The 18,009-nt window shown below is 46.0% G+C and overlaps 1 protein-coding gene across 4 annotated transcripts in view; it reads right to left on the bottom strand.

Moving 5' to 3' along the window:
- TRPC4AP (transient receptor potential cation channel subfamily C member 4 associated protein) overlaps nt 1-18,009 on the bottom strand; it is a 61,555-nt gene that overhangs the window by 23,753 nt on the left and 19,793 nt on the right. For 3 of the 4 annotated variants that reach the window (XM_075012073.1, XM_075012074.1, XM_075012077.1), the window contains exons 4-8: nt 16,399-16,456; nt 9,319-9,374; nt 4,710-4,838; nt 2,924-3,125; nt 1,819-2,007 (exon numbers count right to left, since the gene is read on the bottom strand). In XM_075012073.1, the coding sequence (XP_074868174.1) occupies nt 1,819-2,007; nt 2,924-3,125; nt 4,710-4,838; nt 9,319-9,374; nt 16,399-16,456 (634 nt within the window). Of the gene's footprint in view, nt 1-1,818; nt 2,008-2,923; nt 3,126-4,709; nt 4,839-9,318; nt 9,375-10,114; nt 10,284-16,398; nt 16,457-18,009 lie in introns of those variants that run through there. The other variant, XM_075012075.1, reaches the window with a different exon arrangement.

Genomic DNA, 18,009 nt, shown 5'->3' with positions numbered 1-18,009 from the left:
GCTTGTGTGGCTTCTGGCTGGCCAGTGGGGCTGGCAGAGGTACTTTTGTGGCTGGTTGGATGTGCCTTAGTGAGAAGGAAATCCCAGTGTGGGGCTGTAAGTGGCTTGGTTTTAAGTAAAGAAAACCTGGACTGATTTCCTTAGCTGTGCCCAGAAATCCCAACATATTACAGTGGTTAAAACCTCCCACTATACCCTCCCTCCCACGCCCCCCTTTTTCTTAAAAAAAAAAAAAAGGAACAAAAAAACCTGAGGATGTTAGGTGAAGGGAATAACTAATTTTAAGGTTGTTTATCAAATTTCAGGGTGAAGGAGTCAGTCCCTTGTCACTCCCTCTGATGCTGAGGATGACAGAGAAGGAACTGAGGGGACTATGTCATGTGCATGAGAAGCAGCTGCCAATGGCACCATGAGATAAATACTACGCATGCATGGCACAGCTAGACACTGCAAACAAGGATCTCTGCTTGCCAGCCAAGGATGCACAGCCACCTAGAGTGGGCACCCACAGGGACAGCAGTAGAAAAATAATTTCTCTGTATCCACTGAAGGTGGGCCAAGAAATGAGCTTAATCTAAAGCAAGGATGACTTATGTTAGATATTAAGAACAGGTTTCTAACAACCAGGGTATTTAAGCTCTGGAATTGGCTTCCAAAGAAAGAATGATGGAAAAATCAGTGAGATTTAAGAACAGGTTGGACAAACACTTATCAAGAATGGTTGAGGTTTACAGTAAACCCTCAAATTATGTGGGAGTTGTGTTCCTGCAACCCAGGTGTTACTCACATTTTCATGGCGGGGGGGGGGGGGGGAAGAGGAGAAAGAGAAACAGGACCTACCGGGGCTGGTCAGTTTCCTGGCTTCCAGAGTGGCAGGGAGGTGGGAACCAGAGGGCAGCCTGGTTCCACTTGCAGGACCTGGGAACCAGACAACAGTCTGGCTCCCCTCCCCTTGCAGAGCCAAAAAACTGGCTAGGGCAGCAGCCTTGGTCAGTTTCCCATCTGCAGCCAGTGGAGGGGAGCCAGGCTGCCACCAGGTTCCCAGCTCCCCACCACTCCCGGGATCAAGAAACCACTCCTGTCAGGGCCAACAGCCAAGAGCGAGGCTGCTGCCCCAACAGGAGCAGTTTCTCCATTCCTGTCAGAGACAGCAGTCACGTTAACCAGAGACAAGTGCAATTTGGCTCTGTCTGCGTGTGTGTCTCAACTGTTTACTGCACTTGGTTCTGTCCCACCACAGGGGCTGAACTTGATGACCCCTCTAGGTCTCTTCAAGCTCTACGTCTGTATAAGTCATTCAACTGGGGATAGCAGGTAAGTAATTTGTTAGAACAATTAACAGTTGATCCAAATTAGCTCTCTTGGCATGAAGAGGAATTTGAGTTGCTTAAGCATGGTGCAGAATACAAGGCTGCTTGGGTTCTAACCTCAAAGCCACAGTGAATTTGAAGATTTTGAGCACACGACATCACACACACCACCGTTTCCCTCATCTGTAAAACAGAAATAAACGCTCCTAACTGCAGTGGAAGAAGGATTCGGAGGACTGTAGGCATAACTCTATACAAGGAGCTCTGTGGACAGCTGAAAGGATACACCGTTTGCTACAAAAATCCACTCAATCACAGAGGCATAAAATAGGAGCTAGATCTAAGTCTTTAAGGTACTACAGGATTGCTGGTAATTTGTTATGATCAGTGTGGTTGTTCTTTTTTTTGGGAGGGGATTTGTGGGAGAGAAGGAAAACCCAGCTGTTCTACAAGTCAAAATAAAATTTTAGATTAGCAAATAATGGGTAAAGAGATTCAAGACAGATACCTGTGCTGCTCTGCTCTGCCTCCTCATTTGCTACTCGCATCAAGGCGTCAAGAACAAGTGCATTATCCAGCCAGGTATACCATTCCTCTAGCTCCTGGAGAAAATTTGAAGTACTTGTTGTTTCAGATACTTTCCTTGTTGCCAGTTTGCACAATCGTTCAACAAAGCCTGGAATATTCAGGAGTGTAGCTACAACCGATAAAAACAAAACAAGTTAACCAACCAACCAACCAACCAAAAAACCCCAACTCTATGCTAGACAGCAAATTCACTTTTCAAAATGCTCCTAACAGTTTACACAACTATTCTACATAGCTGATAAGGGCCAAATACTGGCTGTCCAGAGCTCTCAACAGTAGCTAGAGGCAGTCCCTATAGCTAGGCACAACAGGTTGGGCTTTTTTGGGCAGTGGGTGGAGTTAAGTGAGTATGAAGTGATGGAAACAGCTGCAAGCACAGCTGAGAGCTCTTTTTCTTCAGAATACCAAACTTCATCATTTCTGGGATTCAGTATGTTACTATCCCATTTTTACGTTGCTCAGCTATTTGGACTTAATGAATTACACCCATGTGACAGCAAGGGCTTTCAGCTACTGGTTTAAAATTAACAGATTGTTGTAATTTACGTTTATAGTAAATTTTAAGGCTTAAACTATTGACTTAAATGATTTTAGTAAACAACATCTGCCACCTTAAGAATCCTAGTTGATTTTGAATTAAAAATAACCCAACTCTGTCTTTATTCAGCAGCTAATTAATGGCAATAATTTCACCAATTGTATGAGGAAGACTGCAGAGAGACTAGATTACCTAGCTCAACTGCTAAAATTCTTCAAAATTGTCCACACCATGACAACAGTACATGCAAACAGCCTTAAACACCATCTCATGCACTGTAGCAATCTTTCCATGTTAGGCACCTGTAAAAAAGTGACCTCTCCCCCAGGACAAAGCAGAACTAGAAGAATAGGTAGCATAAATGAAGAAAGGCCACAGTATCACAATACAGAAACCTCAGACTCTTGACAGGATGGAGATGACTTTACTTTTTTTGACTCCTGTGGACTTGTGTTTTGAATACAACAATTCTATTGGGAAACTTCACCTTGATTAACTTCAGCTCGAGAAGGACCCAAATTCTTTTTTTGCTGTGCGTTTTTAGCAAGAAGTGTATGTTTGTCGTCACTTCCTGTGTCAAGCTCTGAAATTGTGACAGCAAGGATCCTACAGAAATTAGCAAGCTGCTGTTGATCAAAACTGGACACTAGACTTGCAAGATTGGGAATGTCATCCAACTGTATCATTTCCTATAAAAGGGAAAACAATGCATTGATTGTATGATGTAATAAAGCCAGTCTTTTCACTACAACCAATGATAACAGACCAAACGTAAAAATGAAACACCTTTCCACAATACGACTAAATTGTTTAAAAATTTACTCATACACAAGGGTAGAGTGGTAACAGAAGTTGCATAGCATTTGAAAGGGGCTGTGAATCCCAACTGAAGGCTAAGATCTCATGTGTCATTAGTTAGGGCTACCACTTAGAATTTACAAAAAGAGTAGATTAGACATTTTAAATATTAGAAGTTTGGGAATTAGCAAGTCTCACTCCAAGGCTACGTCTACAATGAGCCTTCCGGAAGATGCTAATGAGGCGTGAATGTAAATTTCCCATGCCTCATGAGTATATGGGCATGTGGTTCAGTGTCCGGAAGCAGCTCTTCTGGACTCCAAAATACACATGTAGACATGTGGCCCATGGGGATCTTCCGGAAGGAAGCCCTCCTTCCGGAAGCCCCTTCCTTCCTCAAAATTTTGAGATATATAATTCTGAAGAAGGGTTTCCTTCCAGAAGACCTCTGCGGGCTGTGCATCTGCATGTGTATTTTGGAGCCCAGAAGAGCTTCTTCTGGACTCTGAACCACATGCCCATATTCTCATGACGTGTGGGAAATTTATGTCCATGCCTCATTAGCATCTTCCGGACAGCTCATCATCACGCTGCTTCCGGAAGAAGTGGCACATGTAGAGGTAGCCCAAGAGACATGGAGTTAAACTGGCAAGAATATTTTCATAGTGCAATGTACAGTAGGGTCTTGACATTCACGTGTGCCACATTCACAAATTCAATTATTCGCAAGTGGCCTTGAGCCTGCAGCTGCTGAGCTTCCCTGGGGCTCCAAGCCACCCCCATAACAGCCACGTTTGCGAAAATCAACATTTGTGAGAGTTCTGAACACAGAACCCTCGCAAACATTGAGAGCTTACTGTATGATCTATGCTGTTTCAACTTTAATAAAAGCTTCCTAATACATGGCAGCTTGGCTACCATTTTTTAAAAAAGTTTTGCATCCTTTTAAGGCAGAACCTATTGTTCTTATACCCAGCGCACAAAATCCTGAATGTTAAGTTAAAGCACACTAACTGCCACTACATGACAATCTCTAGCAAAAAAAAAAATTCCTTTTAAGAGAATCTGGAAGGCAGTTTAGTCTGACAAGCGCTTTCTTCAGTCCTTAGTGATGAGAAAAATTCCCAAAGTTAAGACAAAGAAGAAATCTACCTTACAAATACAACAGTGCCAAGAGATCAATTTACAATTTTGGTCCCCGACACGTAGATAAGACCTCACAAGTATCCTGTTCTAGGTTTTGCAATGATTACATAATCGCCAAAAATATTTTATTTGTAACATTAAACACAGTAATGAATGGCAAACCTTCTTTAATGCCTGTTTACAAAAATACTATTAACATAAAACTTACTTTTCCCCTCTAGCCCACAACCTTGGGCACCTTTGCTCATCTTTAAGGTGCCGCATGACTGCTTGTTATTGGAGACACCTGAACAGTTACACAACCACAATTATGAGGAATGTCCACAGACCTTTTTAACTCCTAGGATATCTTCAATAAGCGTTGCTGTTTGCAAAAATGTCTTTTTGTTTGTCATCAATGTAAACAGGAACAACACAAAATCATTTCTTTCAGCCAATCGTTTAGTGACCCCTTCAGTCTAGAAGAAAGCAAGGCGTTGGTTAAAACGTACACCCAGCAATGGCAGGTGGCTGCACTGGCCAGTCAGATATGCACATGCAGAAAGCCAGTTTCACAAACACTCTTGGTTACCTATTCCACAAGTCTGAGAACTTGGTGAAATGCTGTTCAGGGAGATCACTAGTTCAGTTAATCCTCCTATGCAGTGAGCATGGGGGCCTGCTGCAGTTACAGGTCCCAGCATAAAAAGCTCTATTTGGGCTTGGATTGTTTGCTTGTCTGGAACAAGATCAAGTGTTGCCAGCTGACCCCTGTGTTGCCTGTACCCTGTATTGGAACTCATAGCAGTCAACCTACATTTTACGGAAGTTAGATGTGGTGCTCAGTCTCCTGTCCAACTGCTAACCTAGTTGAATAGTAGCAGAGGTAGCCGTGTTAGTCTATATTCTAACAAAATAAACCAGCAGTCCTGTAGCACTTCAAAGACTAACACAATGATTTGTTAGGTGATGAGCTCTCGTGGGACAGACCCACTTCTTCAGGTCTACAGAATTTCCTGTCCAGACTCAGTTATGCAGCACAGAGGTCCAAAAAAGCTGCATTAAACTGACAAATACATCGAACTGAAGGAAGGGGGTGAGGGATGTTAAGTGTCTTGCCTGAGATAATTACGAATATCTCAGCCAACATTATCTCAGGCAAGACACTTAACATCCCTCACCCCCTTCCTTCAGTTCGATGCATTTGTCAGTTTAATGCAATTTTTTTTGGACCTCTGTGCTGCATAACTGAGTCTGGACAGGAAATTCAGTAGACCTGAAGTGGGACTAACCAAACCTTCACCATGCAGAAAAGGAGAGGAAAAAAGATCTGCAATGCTGTCATTAGTACATGATCAGTCTTGGTGAACTCTGAACAGACAGTTTTTCCTGCAGTTGATAGCATTTTCTGGAATTAAAAGTACTGAACTAAATCAAAGAGCAACTTTATTCCAGCCTGTGATCAGGGTGACATCTTGGCCTCTGAAGTCAGTGGAAGCTTTGAGCAGTCTGTTTGACTGACAACTAGGTTAGCAAACCTTCACCATGTCTCACAGGAGTTTTAGAACACTATTTTTAAAAACTTCTATGAATACGGTATTGATCAAATGGATTAGATATGGGGAGAATTAATCTAGAACAGTACCTAGACTTTAGACAGTCTTACAAACCAAATAATTCAAGTATGCAAGGGCAAAGTTAGAAAGGCCACAGCACAAAAACTTGCTAAAGATATAAAAGGGTAATAACACATTCCATAAATATATTAGAAGAGAAAAGATCCAGAATAGGGAAGGCCTAGTGCTCAATGAAGAGGGAAAACCAGTAACAGAAAATGTGGAAATGGCAGAGATGTTCAATGAATTTTGTTGGTGTTCACCAAGCCTGACTGTGATTAAAGCCTAACAGAGTGAATGTCAGTGGAAAATGGAGTAGGTTCAGAAGTCAGAATAGGAAAAAGAACAAGTTAAAGTTACCTAGATGTCTTAAAGTCACCAGAGCCTGATGAAATGTATCCTAGAGTACTCAACCTCCTGACAGAGATACCAGTGCCTTTAGCTATTATCTCTGGAAAGGCATGGAAAACAGGGAGAGATCTCAGAAGACTGGAGAAGGGCAATTATAGTGCCCATGGAAATAAGCACAACCCACAGAATTACAGACCAGTTGGCTTAACTTCTGCCCCAGGAAAGCTAATGCAGCAAATTAAGGAACCCATCTGCAAAAATCTAAAAAAAGATAGTAAGATGTGTAACAGGCAGCATGGATTTGTGAAAAACAAAATCAACCCAACAGCTTTCTTTGACAGAACAACAAGCCTTACGGATAAGGAGAAGTGGTAGATGTAGCATATGTAGACTTTAGGAAAGCATTCGATACAGTCTCACATGACCTCTAACACACTAGGGAAATACAACCTAGCTGGAGTTACTGCAAGATGGGCGCAGATGTAGCTGGATGGCCATTCCAGAGAGTAATCATCAGTGGCTCACAGTCATGCTGGAAGGGCACAAAAAAGCAGGGTTCCAAAAGGAACAATTTTGGGACCGGTTCTGTTCACTATCTTTGTGCCATTATCTAAATCATTGATGGAGTACACCTTTAAAGTTTGTGGCTAATACCAAGCCGGGAGAGGTTGCAAGTGCTTTGGAGTATAGGGTCATAGTTCAAAATCACCTTGACAAACAGGAAACAAGGTCTAAGGGAAACCAGAAGAAGTTCAAAGCAGGACAAATGCAAAGTACTCCACTTAGGAAGGCACAACCTGTTGCACACACAGGCTGCATTTACACTACAGCCATCTTTCGAAAGATGACCTTCCACAAGATCATCTTTCGAAAGAATGTTTCCACACACAAAAATGTGGACTGAAAGATCAACCCACTCTTTTGATAGAGAGCACCCACACTGTCCCCACTCTTTTGAAAGAATGAGCCAGGGGATCGAAAAATCCAGTGCCAAGAGGACTGCTTTTTCAAAAAAGGGCCAACAGAACATCTATACACGCTGTTCTTTGAAAGAAGCTTCCAAAAGGCAGCGCTCTTTCCGATCCAGGAGTGGAAGTCAGGTTTTGGAAGAAGAGTCGCATTCTTTCAGTTTCAGATCTAAAGTGCGCATTTTGTACTTAGAGGTGCCATGTGTTCTTTCAAAAAGAACTTGCTAGCATAGATGCAGCCATCTAAAATGAAGTGACTGGTTAGGAAGAGTTACTACAGAAAGAAATGTAGTTGTCATAGTAGACCACAAACTAAATATGAATAAACATTGTGACACTGTTCTAAAAAGAGGAAACATTCTAGGATGTATTAACAGGAGTGTTGTAAATCCAGACGAGACAATTTGTAAGCATAATCAGCACAGAGTAGAGTGGGCAAGGACAAGGGAGGAAAAAAACAACAAACCATTCTCTTAACCTCTGATGACAGGACAAGTGACAATATGGTTAAAACTCAGCAAGAGCACTTTAAGGGTGGACATTAGGAAAAGTTTCCCAATGGTCAGGGTGGTTAAACATTAGAATAAATTGCTTGGAGATGTTGTAGAATTTCCATCATTGAAGATATTTAAGAGCAAATTATATAAACATGTCAGGTGCTTGGTCCTGCCTTAAGTGTGGTGGACTGGACTTGACCTCTCAGAGTGCCTTCCAGTTGTTTAACTCCATGGAGGAAACCTCCATTCAAAACTATTACCATAATCCAGACAGGGTACCACAACGGAAATGAATTAATTCAATCAGCAGCTATTCTATGGAATGTAAATGGGATGGTCTTTAAACCAAATGCTGCTATCACAAACTACCTATACCACCAGCAGATCAACACAAGACCTTGCCACTTTGTAAAAGTTTCTCTATTGTTTTCAAAACACTTTTGTAACCTTAAGATAAGTCAGTTTCCCTAAAATGGTTCCCACCCAGTGATTACACCCAGCATTTCATTAAAACTGCACTATTTTACAAGTGCCCTTAGGCTGGAGATCTTTTGCCCCCAGAAGGGTTATGACTAAACTCTACAATACCGAAAATGTGTTACTGTCGGATATGCATTTTAGGCCTCAATTTTTGAGCCAAGCTCTCTTTAGACTTCTAACCAGCAGCTCTTCCTTAGCATTCCGACTCTCCTGATTGACCAAGGATGTTCTGCAGCTCAACTGTCTGCTGGACCAGACCCCTAACACTCTTATTGAATTATTTACATAATGGTGCTCAGGTGGAGATGCTCAGGGTAAGATATGGGCACACTTTTTTTAGCTGATGTTTCCATTTTTAAATGCAGGACCTGAAAATAGCTATTGGATGGGAACCTGAACATGCAGACAAATAACCATAACAGCATGTCAGAATTGCAGGGCACTCATCTGCTGCAGTGGTACCTTACAGAAACGCCTGGAAATAAAAACGCTACTCAGATAAATGCCCAAATGCAGAGAGTGCCTGAATACAGTAGGTCCCAATCCATAAACACACTTTGAAAAATCTTGCAAACTAGAGGAGCAGTATGTTCGCAAATTGTTTTTAAGCAAATATGTTTTTACTTGCTTACTGAAGTACGTGCAGCCAATGCCAAAGCATGGAACATGTTTATTTGCCAATAAGAGGAACGAACATACAGTAAACTCTTTCATATCTGGCAGCCCCCAGGACTGGGACGTTGCCAAATATTCAGATATTCTGGATAAGAGAGAGGTATACCTAGCAATGCATAACACTAAAGAAAAATAAGGTTAGATCTGAACAAACCAAAATGTATGCAGAGTAAATGTTATTTACCAACAGTAGTAGTATACACTGTAAACTTATGTTGTATTTGCTATATTTATTCATATTCACTTTCCTATACTGTACTTATGGAAACATGTAATTAGAATTTGTTTATGGTTAGAATGCCAGTTATTTGAAAATTTCAGACTGCTGGATATGAAAGTCTTCTGGACATATTTTAGAAAGGTGATACTTACACATATGCAAGTGTTGTACAGGATGCTTAGGCAGTCCTTTATCAGGTCATCACTTACTACAAAGCAAAAATAAAACAGCAATTGATTACACAGTTTCCAGATCACTTCCCTTCTATGAAGCACAGAGCATTAGGTATGAAATTTTACATATTCAGTTAAATAGCTAAATAAATATACAAAAAATTAAGCTGCAATAAAGCAAGCAGACAGAAATAGACACCCAACTAGTATAGCCCAAAACTTAATGGTATGAGGACTTGTTATAGGGAAGGCTAGCTCTGACCTATAAACAAATGTCAATCTTCAGGTGTTCCCTTCCTCAGAGTCACCATCACCAGCTAATATGGTTTCAAACATGGCATATTTTCTCAGTGTAAACAAAACCTTTGACAGATTTTATCTTGATATTTCACCTGGGAATCTCAGTTTCTTCACTTGAGAAGTGGGGAGGGTATCATTCTACCTTCCAGCAGTACTTCAAGCACCAGACAGTGTTGAGGTAGATATAGAAGATCAAAAATACAAATATAAAATCTACTGAGCTGCTCCAGCAGAGAAAATGCTATTCTGAAGCAACTAGAGAGTTCTCTTTGGCACACTCTATTATGACTTAGGAAATGACTATTCATTATATCTCTGGAAAAATACAATTTTGCTTCTGACTCACTCAACTGCTCTGTACTCAAGAGATAATCTGGAGGGACTGAACAAGGCATTACTTAGCCACCAGTAAGTTCACTGGAAGTTTCTAACATTCATGGACAGGCCAACAACAGAAAAAAGAAAGGTTACTCACCGTAGTAACGGTGGTTCTTCCAGATGCCCCCCTGTGGGTGCTCCACATTAGGTGTCGGGCTCGCCCGGCGCTGCAGATCGGATCTTCCAAGCAGTTTCTGCCGGACCGCGCATGCGCCGGTGCGCGCCGCTCCCTTGCGCGCTCCTGGCCACATGTGCGATCCGGTCCCCGCCAGTTCCTTGACCAACCGCCTCGGATGCTCCTGCAAAACACTAAACAGAGATCCGGAGCGGGGAGGATGGGCAGGTAGTGGAGCACCCATGGCGACACATCTTGAAGAACCACCGTTACTACGGTGAGTAACCTTTCTTTCTTCGAGTGTCCCTGTTGGTGCTCCACATTAGGTGACTACCCAGCAGTAACCCAAGATAGGAGGTGGGTAATTGGATTATGTGCAGCTTGTCCCCAAGAGGACCGCTGTCGAGAGACGAGTATCCTCTTGGAATACCCTGTAAAGGGCGTAATGTTTGGCAAAGGTGTCATAGGATGACCAGGTCGCCGCTCTGCAAATGTCTTTTAGCGCAACGCCCTTGAAAAAGGCTGTTGATGCTGCCACCGCCCTAGTGGAATGAGCCCTGGGCATGGCCAGTAAAGGAGTCTTTTTGAGTTCATAGCACATTTTTATGCAAGATACGATGTGCTTCGAGATTCTCTGCGAAGAGACATATTCTCCTTTTGATTTGGGAGCGAGAGAGACTAGGAGTCTATCCGTTTTCCGGAAGGACTTGGTCCTGTCTATATAGAAAGCTAGCGCCCTCCTCACGTCCAGGAGGTGTAGGCACGCCTCTGTTAGAGTTATGAGGCGTTGGATAAAACGAGGGTAAAACGATAGGTTCATTAATATGAAACTCAGAAGAACCTTTAGGAACAAAGGCTGGATGCAGCTGTATGGTTACCGCCTCCTTGGAAAAAACAGCGCAGGGTGGAGTTGCCATAACTGCCGCAAGCTCGCTCACCCTGCAAGCTGACGTGATTGCGAGAAGAAAGGTCGTCTTTATCGTAAGGAGGCGGAGGGAAACCGTGGCCAAAGGCTCGAACGGTGGTCCCGTTTTCGCATTAAGCACCAGGTCCAAGTTCCACGAAGGTGGAAGCGGTTTCCGAGGGGGGTATAGGTTTACCAACCCTTTGAGGAACCTGGTAACTATGGGATGGGCGAACACCATGTGCCCTTCCTCTTCGTGTCTGAACGCCGAAATGGCGGCAAGGTGGACCTTTAATGAGGATAGCGAGAGTCCTCCTCTCTTGAGGTCCAGTAAATACTCTAATATCACAGGTATAGGCACCGAAAGGGGGGCTAGCTGTTTGGTAGAACACCATGCCGTGAAACGAGTCCATTTCTGCTTATAGGTCTTCCTGGTGGAAGTCCTCCTGCTACTTTCTAGGACTTGCTGCACTTCCTCCGTACATGTGCTCTCTAGGGAGCTGAGCCATGGATTAACCACGCTTGTAGTCGCAGGCCTTGGGGGTGTGGATGCACTATGGACCCCTGGACTTGCGTGAGCAGATCCGGCGCCACTGGAAGGGGCATCGGCGGACGGTCTGACATGGGCAGGAGTAGGGGGAACCATGGCTGTCGATCCCACGTTGGGACTATCAGGATCATTCAGGCTCCTTCCCTCCTGGCTTTCTGCAACACTTTGTGGATGAGCACCATGGGAGGGAAAGCGTAAAGCAGGGGGCCCCTCCAGGAGATCACAAATGCATCCCCCAGGGACCCCCGTCCCAGTCCTGCCCTGGAGCAGAATCATGGGCACTTCTTGTTGTGTTGAGTAGCAAACAGGTCTATCTGGGGAAAAACCCCATGCGTGAAAAATTGGTCGCAGCAGATCAGGACAGATCTGCCACTCGTGCGTGAGTGCGAAATGCCTGCTCAGCTGGTCTGCCTTCACATTGTGAGCGCCTGGTAAGTACGAGGCTTTCAAGGTTATATTGTTGGCGATGCAGCAGTTCCACAACCGGACTGCTTCCGCACATAAGGCACGGGACCGAGCTCCTCCTTGCTGATTTATATAAAACATGGTGGAGGTATTGTCTGTACTGTTCCCGACTACTTTGCCTCGTATATGGTCTCGAAAGTGTCTGCAGGCGTTGAACACTGCTCTGAGCTCCAGTATATTTATGTGCAGTGACTGCTCCGCGGAGGACCACAGCCCTTGCGTCACCTCTTCGCCCATGTGTGCTCCCCACCCTATGAGGGAGGCATCTGCAGTAAGAAAAAACCAATGTGTGGTTGGTGGAAGGGTACCCCTGTTAGCAGGTTCTTGGGGTTTACCCACCATTGCAGGGATTTGCGCACCTCTGTTGTGGGCGACGCCACCCTGTGAACGGTGTGTGCTGCCGGTTTGTATACGCTCGCCAGCCAGTGCTGCATGCTGCACATGTGTAACCTGGCGTTCTGTACTACGAATGTCGCCGCTGCCATGTGGCCCAGCAGCTGTAAGCACGTCAGAACTGGCACCGTAGGGCTGAAGGTGATGACTTGCACGAGGGAGCCGATGGCCCGAAAGCGAGTCTCTGGTAGGTACACTCTCGCTGTAATAGAATTTATGCGTGCCCCTATGAACTCTATGTCCTGTGTGGGGTCTATCTTTGATTTTGCCAGATTGATAACCAGGCCGAGCGAAGAGAACGTGCCTGCTGTGACGCGTTATCATGCATAGTACCTCCTCCTTCGAGGCCCCTTTGAGTAGGCAGTCGTCCAGATACGGGAATATAAATACCCCCTGTCTGTGCAGGTAGGCTGACACCACTGCCAAGGTCTTGGTGAAGACTCTGGGGGCCGAGGAGAGGCCAAACGGTAGGACCTTGTATTGAAAATGTTCTTTGCCTACCATGAAACCGGAGGAATCATCGGTGAGCCGGATGGATAGTTATGTGAAAATACACGTCTTGTAAGTCGAGGGCTGCGAACCAATCTCCATCGTCCAGTGCCGTAAGGATGGAGGCAATTGTGATCATCCGAAAGCGTTGCTTGCGCAGGTACCAGTTGAGGCCTCGAAGATATAAGATGGGCCTCCAGCCTCCTGTCTTCTTCTCCATGAGGAAGTACCTCGAGTAGAACCCTTTCCCTTGCAGTTGCTCCGGCGCTCTTTCCACTGACCCTATGAGCATGAGATGGTCCACCTCCTGCTTGAGCCTCGCTACGTGGGAGGCCTCCTGGAGGTGGGGCCTGGGTGGAGGTCGTGGCGGTGGGAGCGACTGGAAGGGGATGGCGTACCCCGTGGCTATGATCTCCAGCACCCATTTGTCTGCGGTGATCCTTTGCCACTGGATTATAGAATGGTCGGAGGCGATGGTGGAATAACTGCTTCGGATGACCTTGTGCGATGGTAGTGATGGCGCAGCTCTGGATCTGTGTGTCAAACTTGTGGCCTTTGGCCCTGCCCCGAGGACACACGGCTCTGTTGGGAACGTCGCCTGGAGTTCTGTACTGCTGGTAATGTTGATGTCGCCCTTGCTCGTAACCCCTGTGGTACTGGTACCGTCTTTGTTGAGGGTAGTACTTTTTCCCTCTCTATGGAGGGGTGTAAATCCCCAGGGTCCTAAGTGTGGCTCTTGAATCTTTACTGGAATGAAGGACCGAGTCAGTTGATTCAGCAAACAGCTTCTGCGAGTCGAAGGGAAGATCGACTATCTTTGCCTGCAGATCCCTCGGTATGCCCGAAGTCTGGAGCCAGGACTCCCTTCGCATCACCGCTGCCGTAGCTGTGGAGCGTGCTGCTGGGTCCGCAACATCCAGGGCGATCTGAACTCCCGTCCTCGAGGCCGCGTAGCCTTCTTGCACGATGGCCTTGAGCACCGGTTTCTTGCCCTCTGGAAACGAGTCCATGAGGGAGGTTAACCTAATGTGGTTGTCGAAATTATGGTTCGCTAGATGCGCTGTGTAATTTGCCATTCGCAACAGTAGAGTGGAAGAGGAGTAGACCTTTCTGCTGAACAGCTCTAGCTTCTTGGCATCTTTGTCTGTTCCCCCGTGCTGGGACGACTCCGCCACCAAGGAATTTGGTTGTGGGTGGCTGAACAGGAACTCCATGCCCTTCGCCGGCACGAAGTTTTTTTGTTTTTGTTTTTTTTAAATCCGCTCTCTTGTGGACAGGCGGAATAGTCGCAGGGGTCTGCCATATCATAGTGGCGGACTCCAAGATTGCGTCATCAAATGGTATTGCTATTTTGGAGGAGGCCGGAGGCCTCAGATTTTTGAGGAGCTTATGGTGTTTCTCTTGCACCTTTGCTGTCTGGATGCCTTGCGTGAAGGCCACCCTCTTAAAACAGCTCTTGGAACTGTTTGAGATCCTCCGGAGGATGGACGTCCCCCGGGGCCGTAGCCTCGTCCGGGGAGGAGAGCGAGGAACCACTAGGGTACGCCTCTCTGGACCCTTCCGGTTCCTGTTGGTGATGGTACATCCACTCGCTGGAAGCTTGCAAGGGAAAAATCTCGGGGTTCCATAACCAGTTCCCCTGAGATACTTGAGTCTCTGTCCCCGTTCGCGATTGCCCTCGGGAATACGGGACCGTCTGTGGGGATCTTTCCCTGTTAGACTGCTGGTGGTGTCTATGCCCCGCATGATAGGGACGACTATGGCAGCATGGGCACTGTTCTTGGGAAGGTGACCTAGACCACTCCCTTGGTGCATACCCTCTGCGTCTGGGGGAGCGAGATCGTCGAGAGACCTGGGACACTGGAGAGAGTGATTTGTGGTAGTACTCCAGCGGCTCAAACCCCAGGAAGGGTGAAGGTGGTCCCAGCCAGGGCGAGGCTGGTTGTAAAAATGGAGGCAGGGGCTCCGGGTAGGCTAGGGGGGGACCCTGCCTCCTAGTTGGAGTCTGCAGCATGAGCGGAGGGCTGAGAGAAAGCAACTCTGCAGCCCTGTCTGGAGAGGGGCTGCGGTGCCTTGTTTTGTGTGCAGCCTTCCCCCTCCCTTGAGGGGGTAGCTCCGCCCCCTGACGTGTAGGGGATCTCGGCCCTGTCCGCACCGTGCTCGGCACGCTTATGGGCGGTGCCGCACGGGCGGTGCCCTCCGGTGCCTGCAGGCTGCGTGCCTGCGTGCTCTGCACCGCTGGTTCCCCGGGGTCGGTGCCGCTGCTTGCGGTGCTGCCGGTACCGGCGCTTGTTTAGCCGCCGCCCTGCCTGTGGTGCAGGGCGGCTGTTTGATTATCGGAGGCTGAGCCGCCTTCACGTGGCTCTCCGTGCCTCCGCCGATCAGCTGCTGCTGCGGCTGGGGGCTTTGCGCTCCTCTCGTCCCGCTCCCTGTTGCTGCCGGCAGGGATCAGGCTGGGGAGAGACTTTCCTCCGTTTTTGCGCTGATGGGGTGAGGGAGGCGGCTTTCCTTTTATGGGCCCCGGAGGGTCCCTCCTGCTGCGGCCGCTCCAGCACGTCTGGCTGGAGGGCCTTGTCGAAGAGCAGCATTTCAAGCTGCATCTCCCTGTCCTTCCTTACTCTGGCTGTTAATTTTGCACAGAAGGAGCATTTCTGCGTGACATAGGACTCCCCCGGGCACCTTATGCAGTGACTGTGCCCATCAGACGCTGGCACTGCCTCTCGGCAAGACTCACATTTCTTGAATCCTGAATAGGACATTGTTGGTGAGTCTTTCAGTTGTTAATGGGGTACTTAGCACCTTCTCTGTGCTGTGTTCCTCCTCTCCGATAGCCTGCCGCGGCAGGAGGGCTAATGGCCCTAGGCTCCTGGCCTCCCGTGCTCCGCTTGTTACTAGGACTGGACTGAATGCCGTCCCGCTTGTTGTTTCTTTTTTTTTTTGAAAATAACAACTGGCTAACTTAACAGTAGCCTAAGAACTTGAAAACTTTAAAGAAAAACAGTTAAAACCATTGAATACGCTAACTTGGCCGTAGCCTAGTCGGATTCCGTCTGCAGCCGACGGCGGTTAAGAGGAACTGGTGGGGACTGGATCACGCACGTGGCCAGGAGCACGCAAGGGAGCGGCGCGCACCAGCGCATGCGCGGTCCGGCAGAAACTGCTTGGAAGATCTGATCTGCGGCGCCGGGCGAGCCTGACACCTAATGTGGAGCACCCACGGGGACACTCGAAGAAGAACCTAATTTAGTCACTCAAAATATAGACACTAACCAACTATGCCTTAAACACATCCACACTATACTTTACCCCTTCGTAAATTAGCATCACAAAGAGTGACAGACAATTTTTCTATTTCAGTAAAAACGAAATCTTTGTTTAGCAGAGAAAGGTGAAAGATATAAATAAATGGAGGCAGAAACAAGATACCGAAAAACAGCTATTTAATCTTAAACCTCATCTACTTACTTTTCTGTTTCTTTTTCTGCGTAATAAGAGTTGGTCTCATAAGAATTTCCACTAGAAGCTGTGAAAATAAGAACACACAGAAGTGTGGAGTCATTTTAAAACAGGCTCATAAAGTCACTCACGATGCATGGGTTTTATCTCAAATTTTATCCCAAATCAGTGATTCCCTAAACAGCTGTAGACAAGTGAGTGAATCAATAAAAACAGGGCTGCCTCAATTTACTTCCTTTCTGGCTGCATGAAATATCATGTGACCTAACCTGAGCTCTTGCTTGTTTTGAAGCAAGTCAGGCACTGCAGATGTCCCTGTAACACTCCACACATTCATGCATGTTACACTTTCCAAGAACTAGCAGAGATCACACAGTGAGGTCCCATTTGGGTTGGCCCTTTGGAACTGAGGTAATGAACATTAGATGAAATATTTCAAACTTACCAAACTGATTTTTTGAGCCAAGTGCCCTTTTCCACCCACTAAAAGCAATCCTTGTAATGGCTATTCAAGGTCACAGGAATAAACACCAAACCCACCAGATTTTAGCATCATTTCAATCCTACAGGCAATCACCAACAGTCACTGTCCTTGCAACCAGAAGCAAAGAGTTTTAGATTAAAATAGTCCCTAATTATGATAGGTAGAGCAAGCTGATTCTCCTAACAAACAAGCAAATAATTGGAAAGATTTGAGGAAGTTTAGAGAAGGAGCGACAGCCTTTCCTTCCAGGGTCACCACTTGAGCTATCGAGCTGCTTAGCAATACAACAGTGGTGGTGACCTGCTAAACATGTGTCATGTTTTTTCCTGTCTGACAACAGATGGGATTTCCTGTGCATGAAATGCAAGTTGGTGGCTGTGCTGAATGAGACTACTTTTGGACTGGCATGAGAAGTAGAAATGTTACTGAGAAACAGAACAGCTGAGGAGTTCCTAGTCAGTTAGGTTTACAAAACATCAGTACTCCAGGTTCAGAAGAGGAGCTCAATACCAAAGAGTCAGAGAGAGGAAGTCTGTGAGAAGGTCTCCCAGTTCATAACCACCAGATACAACAGGTCATGGCAGCATTCTGCAAGCCTGGAGGTGGGAAAGCGGGGGACAGCCAAGTGAAGACAAATAGGATGAAGTCCACAGCTAAAAATTTCCAACTGATGGTGTGTCCTCAACATGGAAACTGTGGATGATCTCTCTCAAGCACCAAACGGGTCCAAAAGAAAGGAAAACAGTACAAGACACACCTGTGAATGGCAACTCAACCCAACCTGTGTGGAAAGAAAAAAATCAAGCTTGTGCAAAAATACTTCAACTGCCCAGGGAGGATGGGTGGTGCTTATCAGGAATTCAATACTCAGAGGGGGAAAAAAAATCCGAAAAACATCCTGAAAGAGATGGGCAGGCAACAGGACAGGGTGCTTCTTTCCAAGAACCAAGATTCAACATTAGATAGGGTTTTGAAGTCAACAAGAAAGGATCCACTGGTGATGGTTCATATATCCATCAGTAACACTGCATTACAGGACACCTGTGACAGTAGATGAATTTGAAGAACTCAAGCATGCTGAAGTAGCATGTCAAGCAATCTTCTGTGAGATCCTGCCCATTTCTGAGTAAAGAAAA

The sequence above is a fragment of the Carettochelys insculpta genome, chromosome 17, assembly GCF_033958435.1.
Source record: "Carettochelys insculpta isolate YL-2023 chromosome 17, ASM3395843v1, whole genome shotgun sequence".
Lineage (NCBI taxonomy): Eukaryota > Metazoa > Chordata > Testudines > Carettochelyidae > Carettochelys > Carettochelys insculpta.
This window is presented reverse-complemented; position numbering and strand designations above follow the sequence as displayed.